This window comes from Motacilla alba, chromosome 21, assembly GCF_015832195.1.
Source record: "Motacilla alba alba isolate MOTALB_02 chromosome 21, Motacilla_alba_V1.0_pri, whole genome shotgun sequence".
NCBI lineage: Eukaryota > Metazoa > Chordata > Aves > Passeriformes > Motacillidae > Motacilla > Motacilla alba.
Genome location: NC_052036.1, coordinates 6,588,962 through 6,607,878, shown reverse-complemented (window position 1 = coordinate 6,607,878; position 18,917 = coordinate 6,588,962). Strand labels below are relative to the sequence as shown.

The 18,917-nt window shown below is 53.7% G+C and overlaps 1 protein-coding gene across 2 annotated transcripts in view; it reads right to left on the bottom strand.

Annotated features, from left to right (window-relative positions):
• The window catches only part of PAX7 (paired box 7), a 121,660-nt gene that overhangs the window by 46,788 nt on the left and 55,955 nt on the right, over window positions 1-18,917 (bottom strand). For both annotated transcript variants that reach the window (XM_038160095.1, XM_038160096.1), the window contains exon 6: window positions 18,498-18,697. In XM_038160095.1, the coding sequence (XP_038016023.1) occupies window positions 18,498-18,697 (200 nt within the window). The remainder of the gene's footprint in view (window positions 1-18,497; window positions 18,698-18,917) is intronic.

Sequence of the window (18,917 nt, the reverse complement as noted above, 5' to 3'; positions counted from 1 at the left end):
CAGGCTTTGTTAAACACACCCAGGGATGGTGACTCCACCACCTCCCCGGGCAGCCATTCCAGAACTTTGTCACCTTTCTGTGAAAAACTTTTTCCTAATATCCAGCCTGTATTTCCCTTGGTGCAGCTCGAGGCTGTGTGCTCTGGTTCTGTCAGTGCTGCCTGGAGAAGGAGACCGACCCCACCTGACTACAACCACCCTTCAGGAAGTTGTAGAGAGTGGTGAGGTGACCTCTGAGTCTCCTTTTCTCCAGGCTGAACACCCCCAGCTCCCTCAGCTGTTCCTCACAGGGTTTGTGTTCCCAGCCCCTCTCCAGCCCCGTTGCCTCCTCACTCTCGAGCTCCCAACATCCTCCCCAAACTGAGGGGCCACACCCGTGACGGGCTTTGTGCGCTCCCGAGCGCTCCACGCCAGGGAGATGCCCCGCTGCCACCTGGCCGTCCCCGTTATCTGCGAGGCTGGGGATTCTGCCGGAGGATTAAGTGCCATAATAGCGGCACTGTTAGGAGGGATAAATAGCCAGATTAGCATCGTGCTCGCGGTGTTAGACAAGCTCGAGAGACAGACCCGCCCCGCAGGGAGTTCGGGGCTCGGCTCCTCCCAGAGCCCTGCTGAGCCCTGCCCTGCCTGCAATGATGCCTCTGGTTTCGATTTTATATTTTCCAGGTTCTGTTCTGCTTTAGTGTGTGGGTTTGGGCTTTATTTTAGGGATGGGAAGTAAGGACACTGGGCAAACAAACCCCCGGAGCAGCAGGATTAGCATCGCTCCAAGCAGTGTCCTTGGAAAGCTGAGTCACAGCACAACTCTGCTCCCTCGGAAGTTGGGAGAGCAGCCACCAGCTCCCAGGAAAGAGATGGAGACACCTCGGGATAACAGCCCCTAAAAGCTTCCCCAGGTTTCCCAGCCTCAGTGTTGATGGAATTGCACCAAGCCCTGCGCTGGCACGAGCCCCAAAACACTCTGCCCTGGTGGCTCAGGTTTAGATTTCCTGGTTTTCAGGTTCTGTGCTGCTCCAGTGTGTGGGGCTGAGCTTCACACCAGGGGATGCTGAGCAGGGAGACAAAACAATTCCTGCTCCAGCTGGGACCAAGGACAAATGATCCAAAGCTCAGCCCAGGAGCACAAACAGCGCGGGCTGGAGAGAGAAAAACAAGGATGGGACTGCGTGGGCTAAAGCTGAATTGGACAATGAACTCCAATATGCAAATGGAGCAGAACTGATAAAAGTGAGAGACCCTGTGACCAGTCGTGTGTTTTGGGACCATCTTGGGTTCATTTTGAGTCATTTTGGTTCATCTTGGGTTCATTTTGTGTCATTTTGGTTCATCTTGGGTTCATTTTGTGCCATTTTGGTTCATCTTGGGTTCATTTTGTGACCATTTTGGTTCCCCTTGGGTTCATTTTGTGACCATTTTGGGTTCATTTTGTGCCATTTTGGTTCATCTTGGGTGTAGCCCTGGCTGGGCTCTTGTGCTGCCCAAGATGGATCAGTCGAGGCTTCCTAATAAATCCCTACTTCACTCTTCAGCTCTGTCCAGTCTCTGTTCGAGCTCAGCCTTCCCAAGGCATCAGCAAGAGCTCTGCAGCCAGCCCAGAAGGGTGCTGCAGCCCCTGCAATGAAATAAACCCAGCCTGAACGCCGGGGCACAGCTGGGCTCAGCTCTGCTGCTTCACCCGCAAGGCTCCAGAGGAGGCTTTGTAATTCCTGCTGCTGGACCCCAGAACGGAGATTTACCCAGAATTTGGGATCACCCACACATCCCCCGATTTATGGAATGAGCTCGTAGGGGTTTGGCAGCCCTGGTGGGTTTTACTGAGGGAAATCTCCTTTCTGCAGGGTAAAAAGGGTTTCCCCAGTGTTTCATGGGGGACAAGCTCCTTTCTGCAGAGCAGAGAGAGCTGCCCAAGCTGTCTCGTGGGCTGGGTTTGCTCCATTTCACCACAGAGGGCTCTCAGGCCAGGTTCTGTTTGGGGTTCACAAGGATAAGCTTTCAGGCCAGATGAGAACACAGCTGCTGGCTTTGGGAGGCCTCAAGAGCTGCAAAACACGATTGAATTTCACAGCAATGGGAAAAAATGGAGCAAAAATCAGGAGTGGGGGAAACCCCCCCCTTTCCATCAGGTTCCCAAGCTGCTCAGCCTCAGAGCAGGAGCTGGGCTTACAAAAGGGTTCCCACACCTTGGGGGCCAACCCCAAACTCCCTTCCCAAATCCCGCAGAACCAACCCAAACTCCCAAAATCCTGCAGAACCAACCCAAACCCCCAAAATCCTGCAGAACCAACCCAAACCCCCAAAATCCTGCAGAACCAATGCCAAGCTCCCTTCTCCAAATGGTGCAAAGCCAACCCCAAACTTTTTCCTCAGACACCACAGAACCAACCCCAAAATCCCTTCCCCAAATCCTGCTGAAAAAACCCCAAACTCCCTTCTCCAAATGCTGCACAGACACCCCCAAAGTCCCCCAAATCCTGCAGAGCCAACCCCAAGCTCCCTTTCCAGACACCTCCGAACCACGGCGCCACATGCCCCGAACAGGATCCCAGTCTCAAAGGGGGCACCTTTCTATCGAGTTCCCTGCAAACAATTCCCCACTCCCGGGCGTTGTTCTTACAGGAAAAGGCAATTTTCACTCAGGGGGTTCTGCCTCCCTTCGTGCCTGCTGGGAAGGGTCCCCTGAGCTTCCCCCTGGATCTGTTCCCAGTTCCTGGGGTTCTGTGGGAGCCGTTTGATCAAACTCCATTTCTGGGGTTGTTCTGGGGTTCCTCTGGGGTTCCTGGATCTGTTCCCCATTCCCGGGGTGCCCTGAGGTTGCCTGTGGGGCTGCTCTGGGGTTCCTGGATCTGTTCCCTATTTCTGGGGTTGATCTGGGGTTCCCTGGATCTGTTCCCCATTTCTGGGGTTTCTCTGGGGTTCCCTGTGGGGTTGTTGTGGGGTTCCTTGGACCACTTCCCTGTTTCTGGGGTGATCTGGGGCCACTCTGGGGTTCCTGTACCTGTTCCTCATTCCTGGGCTGCTCTGGGGTCACTCTGGGGTTCCTGGATCTGTTCCCCATTTCTGGGGTCGCTCTGGGGTTCCTGGGCTGCTCTGGGGTCACTCTGGGGCTGCTCTGGGGTCGCTCTGGGGTTCCTGGGCTGCTCTGGGGTCACTCTGGGGTTCCTGGGCTGCTCTGGGGTTCCTGGGCTGCTCTGGGGTCACTCTGGGGCTGCTCTGGGGTCGCTCTGGGGTTCCAGGGCTGCTCTGGGGTCACTCTGGGGTTGCTCTGGGGTTGCTCTGGGGTTCCTGGGCTGCTCTGGGGTCACTCTGGGGTTCCTGGGCTGCTCTGGGGTCGCTCTGGGGTTCCTGGGCTGCTCTGGGGTCACTCTGGGGTTCCTGGGCTGCTCTGGGGCGCGTTGGACCAAGCCCCGCTCGGGGCCCGCAGTGGCTCAGGCAGGGCCCCGTTTCCCGCTGGTTTTCACACCACGAGCACCAGAAACCCCCGGCTCCCTTCGTGGTGTCAGTGAGGTCTGCGAGGTTTGCGGGGCCCTGGCAGGTCCTTGGCACCGAGCACTCCTTGCCCGGAGCCCTCAGCAGGGTGACAGAAATGGGTCACCCGCGTCCCGTGAGCTCCGAGGCAGCGGGGCCAGCGGGGCCGCGGCTCCTGGCACCCGAACGCCCCAAATCTGGGACAGGGCGGAGGGGAGAGCCCTGAATGGACCCTGAGCACTTTGCATTCATCCAGCCCAGCCCGCGGAAGGTTCTGGGAGCGGGGAGGAATAAAGAATAAAGAATTGACCTGAATAACCTTTTGTGTGCCCTGGTCATGCAAAGAGGATCCCCCGGCCCTTTTTTGGTCCCGCACGGGTGCGAATTCCAGGCTGGAACTGGGGCTGTGTGCCTGCTCTGCTCCTGTCCTGTCACTCCCTCCCACTGCCACAGCTTGGGCATTTCTGGTGCTTAGGGACAGAAATAAACCTCGTCCTTGCAGAGGAAAATGAGAGAGACAAACCTCTTAGAAGGGGAAAAGAAGAGAAATAAACCTTGTCTTTGCAGAGAAAAAGGAAGGAAAGAAACCTTTTTGAAGGGGAAAAGAGAGGAATAAACCTCCTTGCAGAGGAAAAGGAGAGAAAGAAATCTTGTATTTATAGAGGAAAAGGAGAGAAAGAAACCTCCTTGCAGACGAAAAGAGAGGAATAAACCTCCTTGCAGAGGAAAAGAAGAGAAAGAAATGTTCTCCTTGCAGAGAAAAAGAAAGAAACCTCTTTGAAGAAGAAAAGGAGAGAAATAAACCTTGTCTTTGCAGAGGAAAAAGAGAGAAAAGAATCTCCTTGACGAGGAAAAGAGAGGAATAAGCCTCCTTGCAGACGAAAAGAGAGAAATAAACTTTGTCTTTGCAGAGAAAAAGGAGAGACATAAACCTTGTCTTTGTAGAGGAAAAGGAGAGAAACAAATCTGGCAGAGGAGAAGGAGAGAAACGTTTTCTTTGCAGAGGAAAAGGAGAGGAATAAACCTTTCTTTGCAGAGGAAAAGAAGAGAAAGAAATGTTCTCTTTGCAGAGGAAAAAAGAGGAATAAACCTTTCTTTGCAGAGGAAAGGGCTGGGGCTGGAAGAGCTGCCGCCCCACAGAGATCAGGATCCCAGTGCAGAGATCAGCACATCAAAGTCCAGCACCTGAAGCAAAACCATGGCCAAGATCCGAGTCAGGCACAGAGAGAGGAAGAGAAAGGGACCCCCAGCGATTCCTGACCTTCCCAAGGGTGGGAAAGTTCTTTTTCTTTTCCCAACTAAGAGCCAGAGGCTGCAAATCCACCAGGGATGGGATGGAAGATGTGGAGTGAGATGTTCTAGGGTGGGACAGGAGGATTTGGCTGCCCTGGGTCTCACTTGTGCGATCAAAACACAGCTCGGAACAGATTTGTGCCGTTTCATGCCCCGTGTGAGGGGATTTTTGTCTCATTTACACTTTAAATCTGCCCAGGATTAAAATCCACCTGTGTGAGAGCGGCGCCTCCCGTCCCGCCTGCCCCAGCCGGTGTCATTCCTTTGTTTCATCAGATAAAAGGATCCTCGGGATCCTTTTACAGCCAGGTAGAGCCACCCTGGGGATGAGCCTTTTCGCTCTGCAGTGTTGGAGAAGAAAGGGAAGATAAACTCCGAGGGAGAGGATTATCAGCCAGGAAATCCAGTTCCTAATTACGCTCCTCCTGTGACTCCAGGAAAACTGTTGCTTTTGGGATTGAAATCAACCAATTTGAGTCCCTACCCCGGTTAAACTGAGGATAAACTCCCTATTTTTCACTTTTTGGGCCATTTCCACACTCAGCCAGCTGAGATTGAGCCTCTTTCACTCCGGAAGGTGCCGGAGCCAGCGCGAGATCTTGGTGTTTGTGGGAGCCAAAGAAATGAGAAATGATAACCCTAAAAAATCCACCTGCACCAAAAGAGGTTCCCAGGAGCTGAAAGCAGCTCTTCCCACCGAGCCTGGCTGGAGGCTGCAGCCCACGAGTATGTGCCATATTGTTAATAAATTATTTCAATATATCATTATATCCTATATTAATTATTATAGCTTAAAATATGTTGTTTTATTTTTTATTTGTTGTTAATAAAGTATTTTAATATTATTATATATAATCTATATTATTGCATATTATTTTATTTCATTGTTTTATTTATTGTTAATAAATTAATTTTTCATTTTTTCATTTCATGGCCCACCCAGGTCCATTCTGCCCCTCATTCCTAACCCCGAGAAGAAAAAGCAGAGCCTCTGCAGCTAATGACGTTTGCAATTCCTCCCCTTCCCCCAGCTCAAAGGTGGCTGGGGCCTTTTATGCTCATAAATCATTTTATTGGTGGTTGAAATCCCGAGGCTGGAGCAGCTCGCTGTAATGCGAGGTGCACTTCAAAGGGAACCTGCCTTCAGTTCCCGCCTGCTCGGGGTTTATCAGCCCCGCAAGATTCCCTGCCACGGGATCCTGTTACACCATGGCGAGCCTGGCGTGGAGCCTGGCCCGCCGCAACCGCCACGGAGGAGGGAGACGAGGGAGAGGAGGGAGAGGAGGAAGGCTGGGAGCTGCCAGGAAGGTTTCTCTGAGGCTGAGCTTACAAGAGGGTTCCCACACCTTGGGGGCCAACCCCAAACTCCCTTCTCAAATCCTTCAGGACCAACCCAAACTCCCTTCCCCAAATGCTGCAGAGCCAACCCCAAACCCCCTTTTGCAAATCCCGCAGAACCAAACCCCAAACTCCCTTCCCAAATCCTGCTGAAAAAACCCCAAACTCCCTACCCCAGACACTGCAGAACCAACCCCAAACTCCCTTCTTCAAATCCTGCAGAACCAACCCCAAACTCCCTTCCCCAAATCCTGCAGAGCCAACCCCAAGCTCCCTCCCCAGACACTGCAGAACCAACCCAGAATTTGGGGCCGGTGCTGGGGGAAAGGGCTGGGGGAAGAATCAGCAGCAGGAAAATCAGCAGCTGCTGGTTCTTCCCAAGAGCAGAGGAGCTGTCCCTGCTGCTTTTGGGGTTTTCCCCATGGATCAGTTCCCAAATAATGCCTTAAATAAAGAAATGTGTCCTAGAAACCACCTGGCATTAAGGGGGAGCAGAGATGGGATGGAAAAATCTGGGAACGAGATAGCCAAGGAGTCCTTGTGCCACTGCACCTTGCTCAGCCACACTCCTGAATATCCTAAATATCCTGGATATCCTGAATGTCCTGGATATCCCTCAGGCCTCCCATCCCGGTGTCTTAGGCTGGAAATGGGGGTGTGTATTCTATTCCTATCTGTGGGACAGTTATCTCTGTTCATTGGGCAGTTTTCTTTATCTCTCCCACAACCTTCTCCCTCCAGGAGATCTCTGCTGTCCATGGCCAGTGAGTGTCCCTGCATGGCTGATCAAATTCCATCATCCCATGGCAGATGCTCTGCCCAGGGCAGGAGCCAAGCATTCCTACCTGGATACAATCTGAGCCTGGGAACAGCACAGCAGCCTTTGCCACTGCATTCCCAGAGGAGCAGCTTTCTCCTGCCCTGCATTCCCAGAGGAGCAGCTTTCTGCTGCCCTGCATTCCCAGAGGAAGAGCAGGCCCATCTCCAGCAGCCCTGGAGCTCCAGAGGAAAACTCCCCCCTTGTGCAGGATCCCTGCTCCAGCAGAAGCACAGCTGGCACTGCAGGAGGGCTGAGCCACCATGGAATGGCACTGCTGCCACCCCCCTGACCCACAGGGGGTCAGGGCATGCTCTGACTCTGGCAGGGTTGTTTTGGATGGCTGCATTGGGGTTTTGTTTGTTTGTTTTTGTTTGCTTGTTTATTTGTTTTAAAATTTTTCTTCCCTAGTAAAGAACTGTTATTCCCATTCCCATATCTTTACCTGAGAGCCCCTTAATTTCAAAATGATAACAATTCAGAGGGAGAGGGTTCACATTTTCCATTTCAGGGGAGGCTCCTGCCTTCCTTAGCAGACACCTGTCTGATCAAACCGAGACACCCCGCCGGAGCAGCTGCCTGCCGGGATGGGGCTGGAGCGAATTATCCCAGCTCTGGGTCAGCTCCCACAATTTGTCAGACAAGGAGAGGAAAGGAAGGTCAAAAAGAGCCTCCTGTGGGAGGGGAAAAAAAAAACCCTGTTGTGCTCCTGCTCAGCCTAATCAGGACTTGATGTGGGAGAAAGATGGATGGGGTGGATGAGGAAATAAATGGAAACAGGGCTGGGAAAGCCAAGGGGCTGCAGCACCTGTTTGTGCTCAGGGGCTGCAGGAACCAGGTGGGAAAGGCTTTTCATGGCCTCAGCACACCCAGAATGTTCCATGGGGTCAGCTGAGGGCTCTTCCCAGCTGGAAAAGGGGATTCTGCTGGGTCAGGGCCTCAACACACCCCAAATATTCCAAAAGGTCAGCTGAGGGCCTTTCCCAGCTGGGAAAGGGGATTCTGCCGGGTCAGGGGATCAGGACACCCCAAATATTCCACAGGGTTTTCTGAGACCCCTTCCCAGCTGGGGAAAGGGGATTCTGCTGGGTCAGGGGATCAGGACATCCCAAATATTCCACAGGGTCAGCTGAAGGCCTTTCCCAGCTGGAAAAAGGGGATTCTGCTGGGTCAGAGTACCCCAAATATTCCATGGGGGATTCCAAGGGGATTTTGCCAGGTCAGGGCCTCTCCCGAAACAGAGCAGGGCATTGTCCATCCTACCAAAAGCTGGAATTCAGGGGGCGCAGAGGAGTTTTAGGGAGCACCAGGAGCTGGGGAGAGCTCTGGGATATTCCCTGCTCCACCGTTCCAGGTGGGATCCCCTAAATCCACACCACACCACAGCAGGGACATCTCCTCCGCTGGCTGTGACACCAGGGACGTGGGAGCATCACCGAGAGGATTCCTGAGAGAACAGGGAAAAAAATTCCCAGCAGGACACACAGATTTGGGGCCCGTTTGGGTTTTTTTCCTCTTGCTCTGGTTCAGCGCTGAGCCTCTTCCTCTGGCGGGTGATGTGGTGGAGATAAATACGGAATACGAAATATTCCATTTTAAACCAGGTTAGTGGAGCAGAACAAATGGCTCCTCACAAATGAGATTATCCAGGGAATTCAGCCTGAATTTCTGCTGGCACATCCCAGCTCCCGGAGGTGGCAGCCGTTTGTGGGATTTCAGTGAACAGGTGAGGAGGGATTTTTGGGAAACCACCTGGTTTTGGTTAAACAAGCCCCTGTGAGCAGGGAAATATTTCACTGGGACATCGGCTCCTCCAGGGCTGCGGTGTTCCTTAAAAACTTCCTCAGGGGAAGGGGATAGGGGGAGTGGGATTGTGGGGAAATAGAATGAGGGGAGTGGGATAGGGGGAAATGGGGTAGGGGGGAGTGGGATGGAGGGGAATGGGATAACAGGGAATGGGATAGAGGGGAGTGGGATAGAGGGGAGTGGGATGGAGGGGAATGGGATAGAGGGGAGTGGGATTGCAGGGGAATAGAATGAGGGGAGTGGGATAGGGGGAAATGAGATAACAGGGAATGGGATAACAGGGAATGGGATAGAGGGGAGTGGGATGGAGGGGAATGGGATAACAGGGAATGGGATAGAGGGGAGTGGGATAACAGGGAATGGGATAGAGGGGAGTGGGATTGCAGGGGAATAGAATGAGGGGAGTGGGATAGGGGGAAATGGGATAGGGGGAGTGGGATAACAGGGAATGGGATAACAGGGAATGGGATAACAGGGAATGGGATATAGAGGAGTGGGATAACGAGGAATGGGATAACAGGGAATGGGATAGAGGGGAGTGGGATGGAGGGGAATGGGATAACAGGGAATGGGATAGAGGGGAGTGGGATGGAGGGGAATGGGATAACAGGGAGTGGGATAGGGGGAATGGGATAGAGGGGAATAGGATAGAAGGGAATGGGATAGAGGAGAAATGGGATAGAGGGGGAGTGGGATAACGAGGAATGGGATAACAAGGAGTGGGATGGGGGGAATGGGATAGAGGGGAAATGGGATAGAGGGGGAGTGGGATGGGGGAATGGGATAACAGGGAGTTGGATAGAGGTTCCACTTCCACGTGAGCCATCCTAAAGCCAGGCTGAAGCTCCCATCTCCAAGCCCTGCCCTGTCTGTGCCACAGCTTTACCTTCCAGCACAGAATTAATAATATTTATAAATAAAATAATATTCCCAGGGAACAAAGCAGCTTTTGGCCACTGTTTGCCATCAGTGTGTTCCAGCTCCAGATTTTACAAGCTCTGTTTGCCAGGGGTGATTTCAGCTGGCAGAGGAGATGATGCTAAAATAAAATATAAACTTTATATAAATTATTATAATTAATATTATATGTAATTAAATATAAACTTTAAACCCATCCCTGTGTTTTGCTTCCTTGATTATCTCTGTATAACCCTGTAAAAAAATCAAAAAAATTATTCTAAAAATTTTACTGAAATTCATATTACTCTTAATTACTGTTAATAATTTTTTCTTGATACCCTTTTAAAACTTCAAACCTACTTTGCCTTTCTCCTAATCCTACCTCAGAACAAAAATAAATACATTAGTAATCGCCCCCTTGGCAGGGGTGATTTCAGCTGGCAGAGGAGATGCTGCTAAAATCAAGTATAAACTTAAAATAAAATGTAAGCTTAAATAAATTCTTATAATTTACATTAAATATAAACCAATTACAAACTTTAAGCCCATCCCTGTGTTTTGCTTCCCTGATTATCCCTGTCTAACCCTGGGTCTGAGCTGGCACTCGGGGAAGGTGACAAACACCAGGAAGGGCTGGGTGCTGTGGGAAAGCTGCAATATTTTATCAATATTTTATCAATATTTTATCAATATTTTATCAATATTTTATCAATATTTTATCAATATTTATCTCCTGGCAGCCAAGCCTCGACGCTTGAAGAGCTGCACCGGCACATTTCGGGGCCAGCCTTGGTGTTGGCCCCCCTGGGAGCTGCAGGAGGTGTCGGGGCGGATTTCTGCGGCTGCCTGGGTGGCACCTCCAGCCCTGCCATCGAGGTCTCCTCTGCCAAGAGAAGCTCTGGGGAAAAGCTTCAGTGGCTCGAGGATTAAAACCTGGCCCAGCAAAGCCTGCTCCTGACTGTGGGAAACATTCCCCAGCGCCGAGCCCATGAACCAAACCGGGGTCCCTGGGGAGACTGGGGAGGGCAGAGCCTTGGCCACTGCAGCCTTACTGGGCTTGACTGGGCTGGAACTGGAGCTTTGGGATGGGGAGCAGGAAGATTTTGGTCCCTGCCCTGGTTGGGGAGGAAGTTTAGGGGTAGAAGTTCTGCTGCTGAAAGCCCCAGGAGGCCCTGTTTGGTCTGGGGCCGAAGGGACAGACCCTGCTGCCCTAAATGGGTGCAGCCCGGCGGGTTTGGCGGGGTGTGGCATTCATGTTCTCTGAAAAATCCCTTCGCCCAGGATTCTCCTCCTGGGAAGCTGAGGAGCCTCAGGGAAAAGGAAAACAATTCTTCTCTCATTTGCTTCTCCTGTGCTGTGCTCGTGTGGAACGAGTTTGGGGATTGGTCACCCACAGGTGATTGTTCCGTGGGTTCTGCTGGGAGTTGTTGTCACTCTTTGGCCAGTCAGGGCCAGGCTGTGTCAGATCTGGAGAGAGTCACGAGTTTTCATGGTTTGCTTTTTGGCATTCTGTCTGTATCCTTTCTGTATTCTCTGGTACAGCTCAGTCCAGCATCCTTTAACACAATCCAGTGCCATAAAGTAATAAATCAGCCTCCTGAGGACAGGCAGGCAGAGGCACCATCCCTGCCTGCCACAGGGCATTCCCTGCACATACAATACTGTGGGGCAGCCAAGAAACACAACCTGGGGCTCCTCCTGGGCTTTGACCTCTGGAAAACCCAACCATTCCCACCCCTGCGGGGCACCAGGGGCTCAAGGACTCAACCAGGGGCTCCCCTGGGCCCAAGGAAAGGCAGGGCAGCACAAACAGCCAGAGCAGGCAGCTCCAAGGTTCCCATCCCGGCACAAAATCCGGGATTTGATCTAAAATCCAGTCTTACTGACCCCAGAGGATCCCGTTCTGTGGGTGGAGGGCTCCTCTGGGGTCAGTAAAATGATCCTCCATGCCCCAAAGGAGGATCCTCCATCCCTGAAAGGAGTGGAACCAGGCTCCAGGGAGCATTTTCTGCTGTGGAATTCTCCCTTTGGGTCACAGATTCCCTGCCCCACACGTCCTAAATAATCTGGCCCTACAGACCCTCAGGATGATCCCATTCCCATTTCCACACCTCCCACCACCCCAGGGTGCTCCAAGCTGGCCTTGGGCACTTCCAGGGATCTCCAGCTGCTCTCCCAGGGCCTTCTGAGCTCACAGCCAGGAACTTCTTCCCAAAATCCCACCCAAACCTTTCCTCCTCCAGGGAATTCCCGTTCCCATTCCCATTCCCGTTCCCGTTCCCGTTCCCATTCCCGTTCCCATTCCCATTCCCATTCCCATTCCCATTCCCATTCTCCTGTCCTCCCAGCCCAGGCCCTTCACAAAGGAATCCAAATTCAGGCAATTCATCCTTGCCTGAAGCTCAGGTGGGGAAATATTTTCTGCTGGATTTTGCAGCTCCTTCCCATGGAAAAGGGAATTTCTCGGTGTGGTAAATGTAAATGCAAATGGAATGTTAAGAAACAAAAAAGGTATTATATAAATTTCATTCTAATTCTTATTGCTCTTTCTTTTAATTACTAAATAATTAAACTATTAATTCATTAAATTTAAAATAGTCTATGAATTTATTAAGAAATAATTTTATAATTTATTAATTAAAAATTTTTAAACCTATTTTACCTTTCTCCTAATCCTGCCTCACAACAAAAAGGAAATCTATTAGTAATTAACCAACACTGAAGGCACCCACGGAATTCCTTCCATGGAGTGGAGGTGCTGCAGCCCTGAGCGAAATATCCCCGAAAATCCCCATTTCTGTGGAATGCTCCCAGCTCCCAGCACTGCTCCGAGGCTTTTTACCACCCCCGGGTGATGCTGAGGAGCCAGAAACACTCTCTGGGCTTTTCTGGGGGGAGGAATATTGGCTGATTTTTGGATGTAAAATTTCAGAGCCTTCAATCCCTGGCTCAATCACAGCACCGGGAGAAGAAGGAGAATATTTGGAAATTCTCCCTCTGCACCAGGGAATATTCATGGAAAACATTCCCAGTGGAGGAATCTCCAAGCTGGAAGTGGATAATTTGGACAGTTTTGTTTTACTTCCCATTTCTTCCTGCTGGTGAAATAACAGAAATGAGCAGCGAGGGTTGTTGGTAACGCACCCTAAAAATGGAACAGCTTTGGGAAAACCGGTCCACAACTGGGATTGTCCAGGGCTAGGATTAATTCCAGCTCTCCAGCCCCATGGCTGCCGGCCCTGGTGGCTTTTGTGACACCGACATCGCTTGGAGAGGTCATTTCTACACCTGCAGAAGAATCTCCTGGCAAAAGGATTTTCCTGCTGAAATCCACGCCACAAACAAATTCCCCATTGTTGATGGGAAATGGATTGTTCTGGGAAAAAGTCCCTCCACCAGGAATGCCAGGGAGAAAAGCTTCAAAGTCGTCACAAAATCCCTTTTAAGTTTGGGGTTTTTTTTCCCCCACATCAAAAGTTTGACATCATCCGTGAGATAATCACAAAAACGGGTGAAAAATCCCAGAAAACATCCAAGATCAGAATCAAAGCTCCCACTAAATGAACGGAGAGAATTCCTGTTAATTCCCTAATGCCCGGGACATTCGCGGATTGTTTTCTGGCAGGGAGGGAAGGGGAGCTCACAGATGGGTGAGAATTCCTTCAGGACGTTCCCCGAGTCAGGACTGCCTCGCACAGGGACAAATCCCTGGAATTCCCACGGAAATCCGCGCGGGCTCACCGCTGGCTGGGCTCAGCCTGGGATTAACCCGCTCACGCTCATCCCCCTGGCAGCCGGGGCTGGAATGCGCGTCCCGAACACCCAAACACCGCCGTGACCCGGCCGGAACCCCGCTCGGCCTCCCGGGACCTGCGGGAAACCGGAGCCGCCGCGGCTGCCCCGGCCCCGGCCGGCTCGCGGGGTTCACGGGCTGTCAGCGCGTCCCGGCTCCGCTTCCCCCGACAGCGGCTCCCCCGGGAACGGAGCGGACACAGCCCGCGGCTGCCCGCGGCACGGAGCGGAGCGGACACAGCCCGCGGCTCCCCGCGGCCCGGAGCGGACACAGCCCGCGGCTCCCCCGGGAACGGAGCGGACACAGCCCGCGGCTCCCCGCGGCACGGAGCGGACACAGCCCGCGGCTCCCCGCGGCCGGCACGGCACGGCACGGCACGGGAACGGGAGCGGAGAGGGAACGGGAACGGGAACGGGAACGGGAACGGAGAGGGAACGGGAGCGGGAACGTGAACGGGAACGAGAGCGGGAGCGGGAGCGGGAACGGGAACGGGAACGGGAGCGGGAACGGGAACGAGAGCGGGAGCGGAGAGGGAACGGGAGCGGGAGCGGGAACGGGAACGGGAACGGGAACGGGAACGGAGAGGGAACGGGAGCGGGAACGTGAACGGGAACGAGAGCGGGAGTGGGAGCGGGAGCGGGAACGGGAACGGGAACGGGAACGGGAGCGGGAACGGGAACGAGAGCGGGAGCGGAGAGGGAACGGGAGCGGGAGCGGGGACGGGGACGGGAACGGGAACGGGAACGGGAGCGGGAGTAGGAATGAGAATGGGAACGAGAGCGGGAGCGGGAACGGGAACGGGAACGAGAACGGGAACGAGAACGGGAACGGGAACGGGAACGAGAACGGGAGCGGGAGCGGGAACGGGAACGGGAACGGGAGCGGGAGCGGGAACGGGAACGGGAACGGGGACGGGAGCGGGAATGAGAACAGGAGCGGGAGTGGGAACGGGGACAGGAACGGGAACGAGAGCGGGAGCAGGAGTGGGGACGAGAACGCCGGGATGGGGACAGCGAGCGGCACTCGGGGGCTCGCCCTCTGCCAGGGAGGGGCAGAGAGAGAGGGAAAAATAAATCCCCTTGGAATTGCCCAAGGAGTGTCAAAGGGGGATTCCAGCACAGGAATAAGAGTGGGAGTGGGAATGGGAATGGGAACGGGAACGGGAACAGGAACGGGAATGGGATTGGGAATAGGAAGGGGAATGGGAATAGGAATGGGAATGGAATGGGAACAGGAACAGGAACAGGAATGGGAATAGGAACAGGAATAGCAATAGCAATAGCAATAGCAATAGCAATAGATTGCAGGAATAGGATGCAGGAACAGGAATAGGATTAGGAATTAAGTGCAGGAATAGGAATAGGAATAGGAATAGGAATAGGAATAGGAATAGGAATAGGAATAGGAATAGGAGGCGGGAATTGGATGCAGGAATAGGAATAGGATATAGGAATAGCAATGGGAACAGGAACAGGGATAGGAATAGGAGTAGGAATAGGAATGGGACATAAGAATAGGAATAGGAACAGGAATTGGATGCAGGATGAAAGCCACCCCTGAGCTGTGATCCAGGGGATGAGTGGAACAAGGACCAGATGAGGGGCAGCTGCTCTCCTGTCCCTCTTTGGGATCACAAACCCCTCTGTGCCTCTGCCCCACCCCACACGTGGGGCTCAGGGATGAGGAGGATGAGCTGACGTTGGTGAGGCCCTTCATGGAATCACAGAATGAATCATGGAATGAGTCATGGAGTGAATCATGGAATGAATCCCAGGGTGGTTTGGAGGGACCTCAAAGGCCCTCCAGTGCCACCCCTGCCATGGCAGGGACAGCTTCCACTGTCCCAGGCTGCTCCAAGCCCCGTCCAGCCTGGCCTTGGGCACTGCCAGGGATCCAGGGGCAGCCCCAGCTGCTCTGGGCACCTGTGCCAGGGCCTGCCCACCCTCACAGGGAGGATTTTCTCGCAGATATCCCATCTGAACTGCTCCTCTTTCAGTTTAGAGCCATTCCCCCTTGTCCTGTCCCTCCATGCCTCATAAACAACCCCTGTTCTGAGCTGGCCCTGCTGCATTGGAGCCACTTTTAACCCAAAACTCAACTCCTGGCTTAAAAACAGCCAAGACCCCCCGAGGTGGGGGAAGATTCCCTGCTGGATGTGCCCATGTGCATTTATCTGTGTGTGGGGATAATTCTTTTAAATTTTTTGCACAAGATCTTGGCTGAGCGATGCTTGCAGACCCCGAGAGCTGGCAGAAGATCAGCCCTGATACCCAGAAAATCAGGTGGTGGGAAGGAGCCGCCCGTGCCAGGCTGCTGGAGTGAGAAAGGCAGCAGGAATGTGCCTTGGAGAGCAGCTGCTGCACAGCCCTGGCAGGAGCCTCCTCACCCAGGGCCTGGGAGCAGGGAGGGATTGGGAGATCCCAGCTTGGGACAAGGAAAAAGGGCATTTTAAAATTAATTAATTTATTTTTTTGAGGGGTTGTCCTTCCTCCCTCTGTTCTCCCAGATCCTTGGGAAAGGTCTGTGCTCTCCCTGGTGTTTTGGGGCTCTTCTCTTCCTCCTCAGCGTCCCTCCTGCCCCATCCCATGGTGTTCCCTAAACTCTGCTCTCCCTCAAAATCCCATTTTTTCCATTTTTTTTCCCACAGAAACGTCCATTTTCTATCCCCTGCTCAACAGCTTGTGCCCACCTACACAAGGAAGAGCAATTAGGGCAAAAACATGCAAAACAAAACAGGGGAATTCACACATTCCAACCCTGGGTGGCTTCATTCCCTTAATGAGCCACTTTCCCAGGCTCCAAACATCCCTGATCCTACACGGCCACCAAATCCACACTTCTGAACTCCCTGGGCCGAGATCAAAGCCAGGCCGGCCTAAGTTGTGCTGGATTTCCTTTTCCAGTGTCCACAGCCAAGTCTAGAGGGATGATGGCTACAGGAAAATCCAGGACTTCCCAGGAAGAAGCTGAAGGGAGGTGACAGCTCCAGGAAAATCCAGGATTTCCCAGGAGGAAGCTGCAGGGAGGTGACAGCACCTGCCACAGTGCTGGGAGTGCTGGACAATTCTTTGGGAAAAATCCTTAACCAGGAGTGGGGGACACCCCCATTTCCAAGAGGGGAAAACCCCAAAACCCCAAAACATCGGAGGGGAAAACCCCAAAACTCTAAGGCAGTTCCTGGGTGAGCGCATCCTTATCCTGACACTCCCAGGCAAACCCAGCCCAGTTTCCTTTGGAAAAGGCCATTTTTATTTGGAAATGCTCATTTTCCTTTGGAAAAGTTCATTCCAGGAGCATTTCTCCCGCAGGAGAGAGCCCGGAGAGCCCTTTCCCTGCTCCCACAGTGCCTGGGATTCCTGTTGGGGGCACGGACTGCGGGGGTCCCCATCTCACTGCTGTAACCCTCCCAGTCCCCAGTCCCCAGTCCCCAATCCCTCCCCCTTCCCGAGGGATTCCATTATCCCTGGATCTGCCGATCCTGGTGCTGTTTGCACACGCCTGACCCAGCCTTTATGTGGGCCACATAAGGGGCTCTGCGTGCCGCTCCCACCAGGGCCATTCATCGTGTCCGTGTCAGAATTCCCGGCTCCAGACCTTCCCTTCCTGCTCCTCCCCTCTCCTGCTCTCCCTCCCCCCAGCCCTTGTTTTGCTCTCCAGAGATCCAAGGGGGGAAAAAAAGAAATCCCCAAAACTTGTCCGAACATTCACACGCGGAACTTGCAAACGTTGCAAAATCCGATCTGCTCCGTGGGGCCAGGCTGGGAAACGTGGGATTGATCCAGCCGGGAATAACCCCCCCGGGCAGGCGCAGGGATGGCCTCCAAGAGAAAATGCCAAACTTTGGCTGCCGGTCCCAATGGGGATGCAAACCCTGCAGCTGGTACCGCTGCAGGGGCCAAATCCACAGGGCCTCCCTGAATCCGTGGGAATGCCGACGAGTTGGACGGGACCCGAGAGGCAGAGCTGGGTTTGACCTCGGCTCCCACCTTGGAGCCGCCTCATTCCCAGCTCCTCTCCAAGGGGAGGTGATGCCTAAAGAGCTTTGGGTTTTCCCCGAGATCCGTAGCTCTGTGGGGCACCGGCCCAGAGTTACGTGGCTCTTGGTGGTTTTCCTACGCTTTCCCCAAGATTTTAGGACAATAATTAACCTCCTAATGCGTCCCTAAAAGGCTAGGCAGCCTATATTTCCGAGAAGAACGTTTTGTTTTCCAACCACAATCTGAGAAGAAAATGGGGCCAAGAATCCCTTGGGGCTGACACGGGGTGAACTCCTGGGACAACCGAACACCTCATTGTACCAGTCAGAAATCCTAATTAATCACCCTTATCAAATTGCAGGAATCCCATGACTGGGTGTGTCCATGCCCGGCTGGAAGCTTCCAGTATAGATCTGCTTTAATTTGATTGCTTGAACCCTGTTCAGGCAAAGGTTTTGCTCTGTTAAGACGAGCAGCAGCAATGTTCTGGCCAGAGAGCTTAGCCAGGGAGAGTGGGGTTATGTGTCTAGGCCAGGAAGAGTTAGCCAGGGGAGCTTAGGCCAGGGAGAGCGGGGTTAGGCCAGGGATAGCAGGGTTAGGCCAGGGAGAGCAGGGTTAGGCCAGGGAGAGCGGGGTTAGGCTGGGCTGTGCGGGGTTAGGCCAGGAAGAGCGGGGTTAGGCCAGGGAGAGCAGGGTTAGGACAGGGAGAGCGGGGTTAGGCCAGGGAGAGCAGGGTTAGGCCGGGGAGAGCAGGGTTAGGCTGGGGTGAGCAGGGTTAGGCTGGGGTGAGCCGGGTTAGGCCAGGGAGTGCAGGATTAGGCTGGGGTGCTCAGGGTTAGGCTGGGGAGCATGGGGTTAGGCTGGGGAGCCTGCGGATAGGCCGGGATGCGTGAGGTTAGGCAGGGGTGCACAGGGTTAGGCTGGGGATACGTGAGGTTAGGCAGGCAGGGTTAGGCTGCCAGGCCATGCGTGAGGTTAGGCAGGGGTGCACAGGGTTAGGCTGTACAGGGTAAGCCAGAACGGGCAGGGTTAAGCCAGAGGTGCCCAGGGTTACTCCGGGGAGCGCGCGGGCTTAGACCGCGCCACGCGTGGTTGGGCCGGGCCTTACCTGCACGCGGGCCTCGGTGAGCTTGGTGCGCTGGGCCAGCTCCTCGCGGGTGTAGATGTCGGGGTAGTGGGTCCTCTCGAAGGCCTTCTCCAGCTCCTCCAGCTGCTCCGCCGTGAACGTGGTGCGGCTGCGGCGCTGCTTCCGCTTCAGCGGCAGGTCCGGCTCCGACTCCACGTCCGAGCCCTCGTCCAGGCGGTTCCCTGCGGAGAGGGAGGAACGGGAGGTCAGGAGACGGGGATCAAATGTTGGAAAGGCAAACCCTGTGAGGAACGGCTGAGGGAGCTGGGGGTGCTCAGCCTGGAGAAAAGGAGACTCAGGGGTGATCTCATCACTCTGCACAGCTCCTGCAAGGTGGCTGCGCTCAGCTGGGGTCGGTCTCTTTCCCCAGGCAGCAGTGACAGAACCAGAGCACACAGCCTC